Genomic DNA, 16,328 nt, shown 5'->3' with positions numbered 1-16,328 from the left:
TGATCTGCAGTGCCTAAGTATAATTCCACATATAATTTAGCAGCACGTGGTGGCACTAAAAAAGCCCCTGAGCTGGTTTGCACAGTCCTCATTTGTGCCAGGAGGGAAGCAATCAGATTTCCGATGGACTGTTCTGCTTAGGGACCACCCGTGCGCTCCCCGCCGGGGCAGCAGTACCGTACCTGTACCAACACGGCTCTCTGTGGCGCGGGGGTGCAAGGGCTGGAACTGCTGCCCGAGCCCATCCTGGCGTGCAGCGCGGCGTCGTGCCCCAGCGCCGCTGGCCACTGCAGGGAAGGCTGGATGCTGTCACTTTTCTTTTTTCGGTCCTCGGCCTGGGAAGGAGAAGAGCAGCAGCGTGTTGCACACCGAGCCTCAGGCTCTGCAGCCTGGGTGCTCTCCACCAGCAGCACGGTGTGTGTCGGCTCCGACAGACCTCTCCATCAGGGAGCAGACAGCCCTGGCACAACGCAAACCATTACTGCCACCCCATTTGCAACTTTCCCTTTCCCACCAAGTTTCCATACTGCAGCAAGGAAAAGGGCCTGAATTGCTCCGTTTGCTGCAGGCTGGGATTTTAGCTGGGAGGAATCACCTGCCTGCATCTACTGATCGTTGACAACATGCTGCCTGTTTTGCTGTGCATTTATTACCCCCTTCTACAACGCTGACATTACTGCATGTTGCTTTCTCCTTTAAAACACTTCTAACACTCTGTCTTTTGGTATGTTACTTGTATTGGGGAAAGGCCTAAGGAACATGATCTAGAAGGAATAAAGGTCCTTTTATTTCCTGAGGGCATTGCTCATTACAAAACTCTTTATCCTGCGGTTTTGATCCCACTACTCGTTCCAGTTCCATTCAACATGACTAATTGCAATTCTCTAGCGTAAAGCCTTTAGCGTATCCTCTGATTCAGCAGCCCAGAAACAGCTTGGCACAGAAAACTAGAGATTAATGCCATAAACCCACATGGTTATCTGTGTCTGGGTGGGCATTCTTAATGGTATCTCTCACTATATCTGGATGCTTGTGCCTACGTCAGGAAGGTAAGTGTGTTCTTAACACGGCTTAGGAAACTGCTGAAGAGATGGAAAATTATTCCACTTAGTCTCACAGATCTCAACTGGGGGAAAAAAAGAACACCAGAAAAAAACTCCACACACACACACACCCCCTTATTAAAACAAGCGACCACAGCCAAATACCATGATGTTCTAGCCCCAGTGAACTTGATTATTTTACTACTCTTAAGGCCAGATTTTTATTACTTGCAACACCTACTAATGAAAGGCAAATTTCACCATAAGCAAGCAAGAAAATGCAAAAGCTAGATAAGATAATTTACATACTGCCTCTGTGCCCAAAGGGTGCTTGCATGCAATATGCCATGATCCACATGGAAACCCATGCAGCCGACACTTTGGGCTCCCAGAACCGATACCAGCCCCAACCAGGTGCTGCCCGAGGTAGGAGTTCTTGCCTCTCAGCTCATGAGCTCTGGTGCAGGTGGGACCAGACACAGCCCAGAGCAAGCTCCCATCTGCAGGCACCAGAGGAAACTCACCCTGACCTGCCTGCCACAGGACGAGTGCAATGGCAAAGTCAAGGAACTCCCAAAGAAAGGGTTCTGTGGCCCCAAATACTAAACTTGAGGCTTTGGAGGGCTTTAGGGGTTTTTTGTTTCTTTTTAATGCCTCGATCCAACAGTAATTCTGGGGAGTTTTGGTATATCAATAATTGGTTCTCCAAATGCCAATGAGCCTTAAAAAGTGTGCAATCTCACTCTTGAGCAGGCTATCCCTACCCCCGGTAGATCTCTCCCAACAGAGAAACTAGCATCTCTTTGGCTAATAAACTGGGAAAGACCACTATCAACAAGTTCACTGAATTATCACTGTTAAAAACAGTCAAAACTTGAAAGCATTTTAAAATCGTTGTGAACAATTATGATTGCTGACAAAACTATGAAGTCTCAAACTTCAACCAAAAAATGCAATCCTGTAACACTAATTATGATCTTAGTGGAAGGATCTGTGACTTCCAAGAAGTTCTGAGATTACATAAATTACATTTATGTATGATAAAATAATTTATCCTTTAAAACTGGAGTATATTATGGTGGCCATAATGACAACAGCCTCGTGTTATGAACCTAAAATGCAGGCAGCACTTTACCTGCAACCAGTGTTATTTAATTTCACCACTATGTTAAGCTACCAGGGACTGCACACTGAATTCCATAATACATTTCACTTGCTACAGAGGGGTCATTTACAAACACATGCCAAACCCAGAGATGAGTACTTAAGCTGACATTCTGCAGTTCTTTTGACTTCTAACTACAATGAAGTAGAAAAGAAAGTGAAATTAACTCAATTGAGTTGAATTTTCTTCCCATCCACCGAAAGCCTAGCAAAGGCAAAGTGTTTCTATGGACTTTGATGTTGTGTATTTAGCAAAAGCAGTTTACTTCTCTGTCCATACCCATTTTACTCCCCAGCTGGAATAAGACCCAGTCCTCCACCACCAAACAAATACTGATTTCAAGAGGAGTTCATTCAGATTTCCTAACAATTTGTTTAATGAGTCAAAGCAATGAAGCCTTTGGAGCTAGGGCATTCGGGGTTTTGACAATGAAGTTGTACTTCAAACAGATTTATTCTTGTTTTTACAAACTGCTGCTCTAACAAGGAGCTTAATATCTTTTGTTTCCCTGATTTCATATTGCTGCTTAGCTGCATGCAGACACTATTCAGTTATTAAAATTCATCATTCCAACAATCCTAGCAGTTGCATTTAACTGTTTATCAAAACCGAAAACTTCAGCTAAGGGACCCAGGTGCAACACGCATGCACACATACACGCACAGAGAGGTGACAAAGAGGGCTTTTGCTTAAAGACTGCAGCACAATGCTAAACAGCAGCACTCTGCATTCCTCCTACATACATGTGCATGAGCTCTCCTCACACCTTTCCTTGGGTATTTTGGGAAGATGCTTTGCCATGAATGCAGAGAGCAGTGCACACACTGGTCTGCTTAAAACGCAGCCACCCAAGGAGGCACCTGTGAGTTGCTGAGATTTTTTAAGTTGACCCAGACTTTAGGAACACAACACAGCACCAGCTGTAGAACAGGGCTCACATGCTGGGATTAACATAAAAAAAAAAGTGTGCTAGGAATGATGAGATAATGTATGTGAAATGGATATGTAGATTTTCACAATATGATAACAGTAAGCATAGCAAGTTGGTGGGCAGAAAAAACTTTCAGAGTTAGCAAGAGTGAAATGGATTACAACGCTTAATCAAGGACTGCATGTGCTACCCCGATCCATCATATCTTACCTACCTAAAAGCCTGGGGGACAAAGAACAAGAAAAAGCAACACACCCTGACATTGGGGTACAGAGATCTGTGCTTGGGAGACACGATGCCATTCTGTATCTGGGTCAATTATGTGAACCCTAACATCAAAGACATCTGTTAAACTGCAGTAAAGCTAGAAACTTCTCTGAACTCCAGTAGAAGTGACAGAGCAACCTTTCCTTTCCCTTATACTCTACATTAATGGAAACCAAAGGCTTTACCATAGTGTAACCGTGTAGTAAAACATAGGTCAAGCTCCAGATTTAGGTTTAAAGATCAGCCTGTCCTCTGCTTCTGCATTACCACAGCATCACAAACTGCAAAGCACCAAAACGCTGCATTGGCCAAGACAGTACCTCTTCGCTTGTGCTGCTTGATGGAGGATGCACTGCTGAATTTGAACTTTTAAAAGGCTCCTTCTTCTTCTGCTTGTGGTCATGCTGGAGAGATAGCAGCTGTGTCTGATCTTTGGGGAGAGTTCGATGCACCTTCCTGTGTTGCACATCCTCCACCTTCTGAAAGCAGAGTGATGAACCGCAGAGAGAACAGTGCTTTGGAGGACCACTCAGGTGACCACTGGAACTTTGTTTTCAAGGAACAAAGCAAGCATAGTTCCAGCAGGGCTGACAGAAAAGCCACAACCCCAAGCAACAAGAAGCATAAAGTGACCCTAAACACTCTGTGTTTGGCTTTTGAGACAGCACATCAGGAAATCTTAGGTTTTCTTTTTACTTTTCCTAAAACTTGACAATGAGACTTCAGCATTAAAATTAACCTCTGCTCCACTTTTTATTTGTGAAAAAGAAACGGTCCTGGTCACAACCCAAACAGAAACCGGAGATTTAAGCTTAGGTTGAGCTGATGGAGGAAGCTTTCAGGATAAAGATATTTTCAATCTGATTTAAGTGACTGAAGACCATTTCAGTATGGACAGGTGGCAGGGACAGAAGCGGGAGAGGCAGTGTCATTGCTGTAGATAAGGAGGATGACTCAGTAACATGTAAGTTAACTCAAAAGAAGGCCGAATCTGAGGACAAGAGGCAGTGAATGCATTAAAAAAGTCCCTCTCTGGTCTCTGACTCAGAGGATGGGAACACGCTCAGGGAACAGAGAAAGGCATCAGCTACAGGAATGGGGCGCTGCAAACTGCTGTCAGTAAGCACTTTTCATACCTGCTTCTTTTCTGATTTCGTCTGTCCATCAGCTGTGAACCGTTCATCTTCCACAGCCCTTTTGTCTTCTCTACACCTCTCCTCTTTCCTCTGAAGAGCCTTAGCCTCTGCCCACCTCTGCTCACACTCCTGCTGCCTTCGCAGCTCCTGCTCTCGCCTCTGGTGCTGGAAGAGAGCCAGGGAATAATGTTGCTTATTTTACTCGGGTACCCACCAATTACTTAGGCAGCGCTGGTTAATCACAAGGCCCATTCCGTGCCAGGCACTCACTGACCGGGGATCCCCGACACCGCACAGCAGCAGAGAGCCACAAGCTGCCACCACAACGACTGCCAAACCTGAAGTGAAACCTTTCCCCTTTTAGGAGCCGAGGGCAGATTTGCCATTTATTTAAGCAAGCATGTGAGATCTCTGTGACAGCTGAGCTAACCTAATAACAAATGTCTTCCTGTCATTTAGAGAAGGAAGGGGTTTTTTTTTCAGAGTCCCCCTGTTTTGCTGGAGCAGCACTACGCTTCACAAATGCCAGCTCCGGAGTGTTTGCACAAATTTTGTCAGATGCTCATGAGAAGGGACACTGGTGATTAAGGAATGCCTGCAACACCACAGCGTGCCAGACAGCTGGAAAGGCAGCAGCTATCTTGTAACATCCTAAAGAGAAGCAGGGCCAGGACTGCGGATCAGACAGAGACTCCAAACTGGGCAACGCACATGAGAAAGAATTCAGGATCTCCCATCCCATCTGCCTGGGCTTCCACCACCGAACAAGCAAAATGCCCTTCCTCTTCCACTCCCAAAGCTCTGGGCAGGTTGTCAGCAGGAAAAGGGCAGAGCCCATTTCATAAGTGACACAGTTCTCCAAAGGTGAAAGACTAAATCCAGGTTGTGCCCACAATTTAACACAGCCCCTTCTTGCCTTTCAAAGCCTACTCTACAGGCACATTTTTTATTTGGGATAAGAAATGGAACAACGATACAAGGCAGTCCTTACATCCTCCAGCCTCCTCCTCTGCTCTTTCTGTTGCTCGATCCGTTTCTGTCGCTCTGTCTGCAGCTGCTTCTTGTATTTCTCCTGGTCCTTCAGCTGCTGCTGCTGGCGATGCGGGTCAGAACGGTTTTTGTTCTCCTGCTGCAGCCTCAGGAATTCACGACGGAGAGTTGACTCCCCGGGGAGGTTGACTATGGAGCTGAAACAAAGGGGAGGTTTCTACATGACTAAACATAACATTAAAGAGAGAACACAAGGTGCACTGGGAATTGCTTGTTGTCCCCTGTTAGCAAATGAAGATGTTTTGACAAATCTCCAGCACGTTGACTATACATCCACATTTACTGTGCTACAAAACAGCCTGAAGCTGACTGTCGGGTCCTTCATTTGAGAGTTTCCTCCTTACTGCAGGGAACTAAGCAGCAGCTTATTACAAACATCTTACACTCAGCAGTGACGTTTGATAGCTACAAAACAGGTAAAGCTGCCAGAGGGGACACAGGGAACAGGGGATTCACAGCAAGCTAAAAAGGCCATTCTAGCTGGCGAGGGCTGCCTTCAATCAGAACAGCTGGGGCAGTCACAATTTCTATTCCAGTAATAAAATTAACCTTGGTTCTCCTTCATCTTCATTCAGCTCGTCATCTTCCTCCTCACTTCCACTGTAATCATAGTCCGTTTCTTCTAAAAAAAACCCCAAACAACAAAGAGAACAATAAACAAACCCCAGTGGAGGATGCTGTTATTTAAGATACGATCTTGAACTTCATTTCTGAGCACTCAACCTAAACTGGAGGAATTTAAAAGCCACAGGTTGCACTGGGAGGCTGAGGGGAGACAAGACAGCCACGTACATAATTCAAAATCTAGTTCAGATAATGTTTCAGGGCAGCCCCTTTACACACTCCCACCTTTTCCCTTGACTGATTGTATTGGTTTTGCAAAACTAACCTATTTCCATAATGTGAAATAAATTAGGCTAAACCCACAGAGAAATCCAACCCCCATAACCACGCCAGCAGAGGGGTTCTTCAGAAAGAAATTTAGACAGGACATAAAAGGCTTGGACTGTGCTGCTCTGCTGTTGTATACCTGCTGCACGCTAAAGCTGCAGCCTCCAGTAAATCCAGGTTTCCTTTGATATTAAAGTGAATAATTAAAAAAAAGAAGAAACAGGGATAGTGAATAAATGCAAGTTTTAGCACAGCGATTCAGAAGAAGCTGACCCATACTTTTCCAGTTCTCTTCAAGATAATCTGAAGACAGCTTTTAAGGGATAATTTCAAACTGGTCCCAATCTGCGATGTTGGCTATATGGCATGCTGAAGGGGGACTTCAGTTTTTTTGAAGTCACTATTTTGAAGTGTATAATCTGGCAATTTCACATTGTTCTCCCTTTCAGGGCAGCTTTGATTAAAAACAGCACTTTTCATGTCAAAATATAACTATCTGTCAAGAAGTGATTGTTATCATTGCATCCCCCCCCCCCCCCCCCCCCCCTCCCTGAGAAACCTCCCTTTCTGAGAAACCCTGTCCTGCCATTCCAACGTGCTTTGAGATTCTGAGCTGGAAGAGGTGGCGGAATGCGCAGCTACTATTGGGAGTCAGTAAATCTACACCACAACAGCAATTTCATTTAGGCACAAATACTCCTGTTGTCAAATCAATACTTGGAGTTTGTAAGTCACTTTCCAGCTGTACAGTGCTTTCAGAGTTTGCCCTCGCAGTCATTGATCTTCACAGTGCCACGGCCAGGATAAAATACACAGGAAAGGAAGAGGGGAGAGAGGGCAGGGAAAATCCGTGCTCGACAGGCTGCACCTCGCCCCGCACCGTGCACAGCCCTCAGCCTGCCGTGCGCAGGCATTTACACCAACACCATCCCCACTCCAGCACTGCTCCTGCCAGGTTTTGCTCTGGAGAGCAAGGCTAGCGTTTGGATCAAACCCAGATTCCCTCTTCCTCTTCAGCCACCCTGTGAAGCAGATGATTCATTGTACCCATCTGTGTTTTGCAGGAGCTTGGAGGCCTTCTCGAGGTCTCTTCTGTGCACTCCACCGCAAAATGCTTAAAGAGCACTGCTGCCCCCAAAGAACTCACAAGCTAAAATGCTATGGAGATGCAACAGGAAATTAAATGGATCGGGGACAGACAGACGAACTAGAAGACTGGGAAACACTCGCTGAGCATTACCTGGACCTAGACTTGACTTGGACTCTTTGCTCACGTTAGCATTAGGGTCGCTCTCAGTGAGCCAGGGTCAGTCAGGCTCCAAAGAGTTTAGCACTTAAACACCATTAAGGACCTGGGCTTTGGCAAAGAGACCTTCAAAACAGCCCCACTACAATCAAGGACAAGACTTTTCTCACAGTTCTCTTGGTATTCCTCTAGTACTTCAGTTGCATCTGCTTTGCAAGCTGCTGCCCAAATCTGAAGAGGACCTACTCCCTACCGTGCCTTTTATTTTGCTATTTTCACGTTACCCTTTTCTCCTTTTTTCTTCCTGGTCCTGTCCAGGTGGTCTTTCAGCATGATGCGTACTTGCCGTTCATTCTGCATGTCTCGGATGAAAGAATGCTTAAGCAAGGTTTCAGTGGATGGACGATGCAAATAATTTTTTACAAGGCAGCTTTCAACAAAGTTTAGGAATTTCTTTGACCTGAAAAAGAAAAGTGGAGAAAACCAATAATCCTTTTCAACTCATGCACCAAACGCTACCCAAGTGGTGGAAACCACTCACTTTGCAAAGTTTCCTATTACACTGGAACGGCACGAGACAACTTGAGTTTTGCCACTGTTGTGCCTCCTGAGACCAGCACAGCGCTGAGGACGCATGATGGGGACCTCCACCCCGACCACCCTCTCTCAGTGGAGTTATTCTGGATTTACATCCAGATCTACCAAAACACAATGTCACCAACGCAACTCTTTCTTTAGCCTTTTGATATAGTGAAGACTTTCTTCATGCACTTCATTTAAAAGACAAAATAATTCTCTGTAGGCAACAGTGACTGCCGTTAGCCCCACACCGCCTTTGGATGAAGCACTGACCCCATCAGCCCATCTAAGCCTTGCAGCAACTGCAATGTCAGCCACCCACACTGAATTTTAGCAACTGCAATGACTGCTGCAGTCCAAAAGAAAGGAGTTGTTCCCAAAGGCCTGCACCTCTGTCTTAACCCAGCACTAGAAAGAGCCTAGGAAAGACCTCGCAGATCACTGTAGGATTTAACAAGATCACTGTCGCCAGACAAGAGAGCTCAAAATCCTTCTAAGCCCAGCGCAGCAAAAAATACAGTTTTCACACATCTCTTTACCATTTTCTGGATTTCAGCTTTGGGGGTGGGTTCCGCGGGATGAGGAAGAGCGCTCTCATGGGGTGCATGTCACACAGGGCTGCAAAGAAAACCACAGGCTATTGAAGGGTGCATGTCCCCCCCACAGCCTGGCCGTGCTGACCCAGCCTGGCTCTCCTGACAGAGAGGAGCAGTCCTCCACAAACACTGCCACTTCCAACAGCACAGCATCTGCCACAGATTCACGCCGTTAGTCAACCAAATTCAGGCTACAGCCAAGAAATAAAGTCTCTGAGCACACAGAAATCTTTCACGACAATATGCTGTTATTGCCAGTTAGAGAGATTTGTAAGAAGGGCTACATGGCAGGAACAAGTATAACTTTCTTCATATTTTTTATATATAAGGCTTCAGGAGGATGTGAAAAAAGCTCACCTCTCTAATTCACCAAAGCGGGTTTTTGTATGAACAGAAGTTAAAGTTGGGATTGAAATACTTACCTGTCTGGCTTACGGCTCGCATAAATGATAAACTAAATTTTAAACAAACTCTTAGCTACTTTGTTCATGGCATAAGAGAAAATGCAGGATGAAAGAAATCTGATGCAAAAGGGAGAGCTCCCGAACTGCACCACTGGCACAGAGCGTAATGACTGAGCACACATTTCATCTATCCTGTGTTTCAGGAGTATGAGCACCAGGATTAGACAATCTGCAACAGATTCTAGTCATGCATTCACATGCTGATTTCTCTCCAGCCCAATGGATTTCTCTTCAGTGTTACTGCTGTGGGAAGTTGAAGCTACAACGAACTCTGCAGAAAATAAATACCGTCACATCTCATCTGCCCCAGGCCTTTTGTATGGAATTACGAGTGTGCTCCATCTGTCATGGAGAAATACCGAGGGTCAGAGGTCTTCCTTCACAAAACAGAGCTACTGAATGACAACTGATAGGAACTACATGGAGGCTGATTTCATATGATACACAGATGCTCAGCAGTGATTCTCTTTACAGGAATGGACTTGCAGCATTACAGAACTCGTAAAAGTGAGAAGACTGGTGTCTGGTAAAGCCTTCACTGCTTTCTATTAATTTCTCTGCCCCTGAATCCACCTGCTATAGTGTCTTACATCTGGGTTCTGTTTTTGACTTTTTCCTTTGTATTTTCAATAGCATGATGCAGTGGGGACAGGGTAGTGTGTGTGTGTGTGTGTGTGTGTGTGCGTGCGTGCGTGCAGAAGTGCGGTTTCCAGCTATGGGTCCCAAGCACTGTTGCACTACAGTAAACAAAACACAATGCAACAGAACATAAACCATGGCATTTTCCTAAAAAAAGCTAGTGAAATCATCAAAAACAGGTTGTCATGAGGAATCAGCATGCAAAGCTACGAAGCCTCTCTCTAAGGAAGCTCCCCATGGACTCGTGTCTCAGGACTCAGCTTCAGCCAGGCTGAAGCACCGTGTCTGAAAGTGCTGCTGAACTCCAGCTGGCTGCTCAGCGCTGCTAAAAACCAAGTCTGATGGGAGAACAGCCAAGAGTGTTTTGTTTATTATTTTTTTTTTTTTAAATACAGCCTACATGCCCCCAAGCTTAGGCCACACTATAATTTATTTCACCTCCCGTGCTCTCAGCCGTGTCCAGATACCCCACCACACCACATCTGCTCCGTGGGGGCTGGGGCAAGGCAGCCAGTGCTTTGCAGACACCAAAAGGACGAGGTCTTTGCATCCAGGCTGCAGCCACCGGTCGCTGCCCGATGGCTATGAGAGGCTGCCCGGGGGGGCAGGGGGCAGCTGGCAGCCGAGGGCAGGCTGTGAAACGATGGCAACCTGCTGCTAGGTTGGGAATGTGGCCAGGGACCGAAGCCATTACACCAGCAAATAGAGCGCTCATCCCAAAACCTGTGAGAATCAAGTCAGTCCCAGAGTAAAAAAAAACCACAAACAAAGCAACAGCCTTTAGGCCTAGTTTTTCCCACTGCCATTTTTTTAATTTATTTTTTTTTTAGTGACCTAAACCCAAAGCCACTTTTGTCAATTTTTTCTGCTAACGTGTCAATCACTTCTGCTTAGCTGTACCCACAGGCTGCGATCAAAGTGATGCTAACAAGAGCTCTAAGAAATTTTTTTTTTTCCCTAGGAGATAAAGGCAAGGAAACAAAATATAGACTTAAAGGGTCTGGAAGGAAGAAGAAAGCAAAAAAAGTACAAATGAGGAAAAGTCTAATTATTTTTAAAGATACAGCTGGACCAACAATTTTGCACATCTGTGCATCAGCCAAGCATGAGTTATTTTAACACAGAACATGTTCACAAAGCATAGACACCCCCACCTTTACACTGAATCACTTACGAGGAGCTCCTTCAGCCATTTCAATAGCAGTGATTCCCAGAGACCATAGGTCACTCTGCAGGAAAAGAAACATTGCACATTGCAACTCACAGCATTCAAGCTTTTTCCTTTATTGTTTTCTTTGGGTTTGGTTGGGGTTTTTCTTTGTTTTTACAGTTTTTACAGTTTCCCTAGATTTCTCCTGGATCAGGTCATTTCAGTTGGACTGACATACATTCTGCTCCCTCCCATTCCCCACTGAGCTTTTAGGAAACGTGCCAAGAGCCAGAAGCTTCCCATTTCCCATGCAACTCTGAACAGCTGATTCATCATTTAAGCAGCCAGCCCCCAAATGCAGACCTTCTGCATTCACAAAACAAGAGCCAGAATATAGCAGGCACCATTTAAATATATGTCTTGAATCTTTTAAAATGTTTTTGTGCGGCAGCGAGACTCAGCAGTGCTTCACCCCCCTGCTCCTGGCCAAAAAACCCTCTTGGTCTTAATGCTTACTTCAGGAGCGGTCATCGCTGAGTTTCTACACTGATGGAACAGAAATTATAGCCAGAACTTGGGGTCTGACTTTTTCTCTTTACAAAGTCTCCAGGCACATGGTTTTGGGCACATGAAAGGAGACCACATCATGCAGTCAGATTTATGCCACAGTACGTCTTCAGCTCAGTTAATTTCAAGTGAGGTTTCCTTTATCTGCTTACCTGGACGCTCAAGGGACAGGTTTTGATCACGCAAGGTAAGTTGGAGACACTACCAGTGACCCTAAAACCTTCACGGGTTTCCACTTGATTAATCATGTGCATTATTTTACTGTATTTTCTGTCTAAATATAGCCAAATAAGAGGCACACGACCAAACCAACTTGTAAGGCCTCTCTAAAACTGTCTTTTAAGAAGAGAGCAACAGGAGACAAGCCTTCAGAGATGAGAAGCAATATACCATTACACAAACAGCAGCTCATACCCAGCCTGGCACTCAAAATTTGATTTTATCAATACAGCCAGCTGCTCTGAACTGCTTACGCAAGCTGTGGACCAGTTCATATCATCGTTGTGGAGGGATTTGACAATAAAACTGGTGGGAACGTAATAAATTCACAATCCTGACCTGTTATTTAAGTAAATGACTGAAAATTAGAAGGGGTCCTAGGGATAGTACTGCAGGTTTTGGGGACAATGGGAGAAACCACCAGGGTACAAAGAATTTTGGTTTGGAGTTTCCAAGAATGACAGGCAGACAGCTGAAAGGGAGGATGACAGCAATATCTGGAAAGGTCAATGTGTACATATACTTACTTTTATGCATTTTTTATATTTTCATTTTTCTTCTTTTTTCTTTTTCTTTCTTTTTTTTTTTTTTTTAACAGCAAGAAGTTATGGACTGGCTTCCTGCTGCATTACTCTTTCTATCAGCTATAAATCTCTATAAAAGACCGTCTCCATGCCACCTTCTGAGTCACAGCACTGCTTGTGCAAGTGCTTCCAAAGCCTTCCGCTGACCAGTTCTAAACTGCCATCTGCAGAACCTATTCAGAAGCAGACGTAAATGCACACAGATGAACTGTGACTACTACTGAAGGCAAAGAAACCTCAAGAATTAGAGCTGCACATTCCTAACGCCTGTATCTTCTGAAAAGTACATTCTGAAAAGGAAATCAGCTGGGGACAGGGAATGAAGACAAGAGATTAATTTCTTGAGGTTTCAGTAGAAGATTTCTGTGGTATGAAAAATAAAATCAAGAATATTCTTTGTTCATGACTGACACTCACACAACGTGACCTCACTCTGCCGGTGCAGCACAGAAGGTCCCAACAAGGGAGAATCACAGTCTCTGCATCACTAGAAAAGAGAAGCAGTAACCGGTTCTTCTATTAAGTATTTCTGAAGCCATAATTAGAATGAGAGGTGCAAAGTGACAACCAAGAAAGCAGCTGAACCAAGAGAGTGACCAGAGGGTCACTCAGAAGATGGGTGCTCACAAACCATCCCTGGAAAATAGCCTGCATGGTTAAGTGTAGACAGACAAATGACAACACTGCTGGAAACAGGCTGGAGGAGAAAGAATAAGCTTTGTAAGTGTCTAGAACTGCATCAACATATTGTAAGAGTTAGGAGGAGAACCAGAAAAAGTGCTTGGTAGCTGTTCTTGGGCTCCCCAGCACAAGGAAGTCGTGGACGTGCTGGAGTGGGTGCAGCGAAGGGCCACAAAGATGTTTAAGGGACTGGAGCTGGGAGGCTCTGGGCTGAGAGCGGTGGAACTGTTCAGCCTGGAGAAGGGAAGGCTCAGGGGACCTCATGCATGCATACAAACACCTAATGGGAGGGGAGTAAAGAAGACCAAGTCAAGACTCCTGAGTGGTGCCCGGTGACAGGACAAGAGGCAATGGGCACAGACTGAAATACAAGAAATTCTGTGGCTTCTCACCTCAGCCAGCCTGCGAATGACCAGAAATGATTTTGCAATGGGAAACCTCTTGCATGCTCATAAATGGGTGAAGTAATACTAATTATTGCCAATTAACTGAGGATTTGCAGTTAAGTACACTGTAAAACAGCTCCGTCACAGAGGAGAGCAGTAACTTGTCATATTAGTATCACACTACTTCAAGTGTTCCTTCCGAATTTACCTCTTCCTTTCTTTTCTACCCTGACCTGCAACTTCCATGTATCAGTATTTTCTTATGCAGAAGTTCATGAAAGTGTATTTCATGTATTGAAAATTCACAAAAAGATATTCATAATGAAACCCCACTCTGAAAAAGAGCCACCACCCATGTCACAAACACTCCTATTTGTACAGTTCTAGTATTATTGCGGTTTAAAAGGACGGAAGTTTGAACTTTTCAAATGCAGTACTTGAGCAAGACTTCAGCAACAACCTGCACATTTTGCTACCTTATGCAGCTGCAACACTTACTCTGTAATCGTACGTAGAGTCTGGGTTCTCCTCACATGCAATGACCTCAGGCGCCATCCAGTACGGTGTGCCGATAAACGTGTTTCTTCGCCCAATGGTCCTATCCAGTTGAGCGCTTACACCAAAATCCACTGAAAAGCCAAGCAGAAGTAAAGAAATAAAGACTTGTACCCACGTGGCAGAGTGTTTGCTTGGTTACTTTCACACTGTTTAGAAAAATCAAACCTTTGGGCTACACTACGTCTGTCAAATTTGAGTTCCTCCAGTACACCTTGGCCAAGAGCTGAAATTTAACTACTTTTTTATTTTCCTTTTTGACAGAAGGATCAAATAAAGAGCATGCTAAATCTGCCAGGCAGGTTACGGCAGACATGAATTGCTCTAGAAAGACATTACAGAATAATTTACGCTTAATCTCAGTGCTACATCGAGTAGGACTTGAGATCTTTAACTAGTATCCGCAAGGAAAAACAGTATCTCCACACAAAGCAAATCTGGATGTGTCAAATATTGCCATTTGCAAAAGCTGGGAAGAACTATCACCTCACTTCGCTCTGAGGTGCTCAGAATCACTCCTTCTCCACATTCATAGACTAACTTAGAACAAGCTGGAGAGTCATACTCATTTATTCTGATCTTAGGCTCATTATAATGAGAGACCCATGTGGTGCTCTTTGTGCTGCAAAGGGTGTTACTTTCATCAGGATTGTATAGCAAAAGGGTTTTGTTCAGAAATGAAGGCAGGCCCACACAACCAATAATTATGTGATTGTACTCTTCTTTGAACAAACCTCTAAGACACACTAATTGGATCCACTGGGCATAGCAACTGAGTGCTATTCACCAAGAAGACAAAATAAGAGGGAAAAGAAAGGACTGAAAGGAGACAGCCCTATGGTTACCATCAAGGAGCAGATTTTCTCACTTGTGTTACCTCATTGCAGATCATCTGCAAACCACACCCATTTGTACTATATATATTTTGGTGTATATTTGTACTACACATAATTTAACGTGCCAGTTTAGCAAAACTTCTCCAACAAGAAGTTGGACCTGACCTTTTGGGATCATCACGCATCCTGTGCTTCCGATGGGAAGTGAGCACACTTAACACCGAAGTGGAATGGCACTGGACTGAGGACCAGCTTTCTAGCTTCTTCAAAACACATGAGCTAAATCTCTCTGGAAATAACTTTTTTTTTTTTTTTTTTTAAATTGTTGTACCTAGTAAATCTGTTTCGTCTTTAGCCAGAGCTAGAAAGGTTTAACTTTCTTGTCAATCATATGAAGACTGGTGGGACTAGTAACTATACAAGGCCGTAAACACACACAAATCCCCAACCTTGCCAGTTTTAAGAGGGAACAATTGAAAACTAGTACGTATCTTCTGGGGACAGCAAGCAACATCCTGCCTTCGTTTAACAGAACAGCAAAACTACCTCTGACTTCAGCGAAGCCAGGATTTTGCAATAAAGTTAAACCATAATGAGATGTAAAGTACTGTCACTTGCTCCAGCCAAACATTCCACCCCACATCCAGAGGCCGTGTTTATTATTTTTTGTTCTCCAGCTCTACAGCCAGTTCTTTCAATTAAAGAGAGCGGGAGCGTAAAGATCATCCCAAATAAGAGAATTGCTCTCCTTGAGACTGCTCCTTTAATTTATCGCTGTGTGTTCTCTGCGATGTCTTCCCAAAACATGACAGACATCCCCTCCTCAAGAGAGAGATGTACTTAAGTTCATTTTTAGAAAGTCAGAAGTTGTCAACTCTGACAGCTAGAAAAGCAAATAAGCAAACTCTCCAAGACCTTTGGGAGATGACTATTAGGAAGAGCTTCTTCGGTGGTAGCCCTTACAGATGTGTATACTTCACTTACTGTCAGATTCATGAAAATCTCTAAGACCACTCCCTTAAGGAAATCAAATAGCATCATTTATTCCCCCAAATTTTTCACTTTGAAGTCTTTACACGCTGGGATCTGCTGTGATGGTGTTGTGACTGACTCGACAGGTTCTGTGTGTGGCTGCCCAGAAGTAGCTGTATTCCCCTCAGGCTGTGAGTGACATCCTTGCAGAACATGTCATGTTTTCAGCTCCTTCTATATGACAGCACCTTATAAACATAAGCATGAATGCTACTTGACATATCTGTTGCTCTTAGGTTACTGAGGGTTCTTTCCAAAACAAGATGGAGATCTTAAATTCTTACAGACAGGTTTCTAGCACACATTTCAGG

The 16,328-nt window shown here is 44.4% G+C and overlaps 1 protein-coding gene across 3 annotated transcripts in view; it reads right to left on the bottom strand.

Annotated features, from left to right (window-relative positions):
• The window catches only part of NRK (Nik related kinase), a 108,116-nt gene that overhangs the window by 46,279 nt on the left and 45,509 nt on the right, over nt 1-16,328 (bottom strand). Inside the window, exons 7-15 of one of the 3 annotated variants that reach the window (XM_040614298.1) lie at nt 14,093-14,223; nt 11,182-11,236; nt 8,848-8,926; nt 8,014-8,189; nt 6,142-6,214; nt 5,534-5,729; nt 4,543-4,707; nt 3,727-3,882; nt 183-335 (exon numbers count right to left, since the gene is read on the bottom strand). In XM_040614298.1, coding sequence (XP_040470232.1) covers nt 183-335; nt 3,727-3,882; nt 4,543-4,707; nt 5,534-5,729; nt 6,142-6,214; nt 8,014-8,189; nt 8,848-8,926; nt 11,182-11,236; nt 14,093-14,223 — 1,184 coding nt within the window. Of the gene's footprint in view, nt 1-182; nt 336-3,726; nt 3,886-4,542; nt 4,708-5,533; nt 5,730-6,141; nt 6,215-8,013; nt 8,190-8,847; nt 8,927-11,181; nt 11,237-14,092; nt 14,224-16,328 lie in introns of all 3 variants that reach the window. The other 2 variants (XM_040614297.1, XM_040614299.1) reach the window with 2 other exon arrangements.

Source organism: Falco naumanni, chromosome 14 (assembly GCF_017639655.2).
Source record: "Falco naumanni isolate bFalNau1 chromosome 14, bFalNau1.pat, whole genome shotgun sequence".
Classification (NCBI taxonomy): Eukaryota; Metazoa; Chordata; class Aves; order Falconiformes; family Falconidae; genus Falco; species Falco naumanni.
Note: the sequence above shows the minus strand (reverse complement) of the source record. Positions and strands in the feature narration are given on the sequence as shown.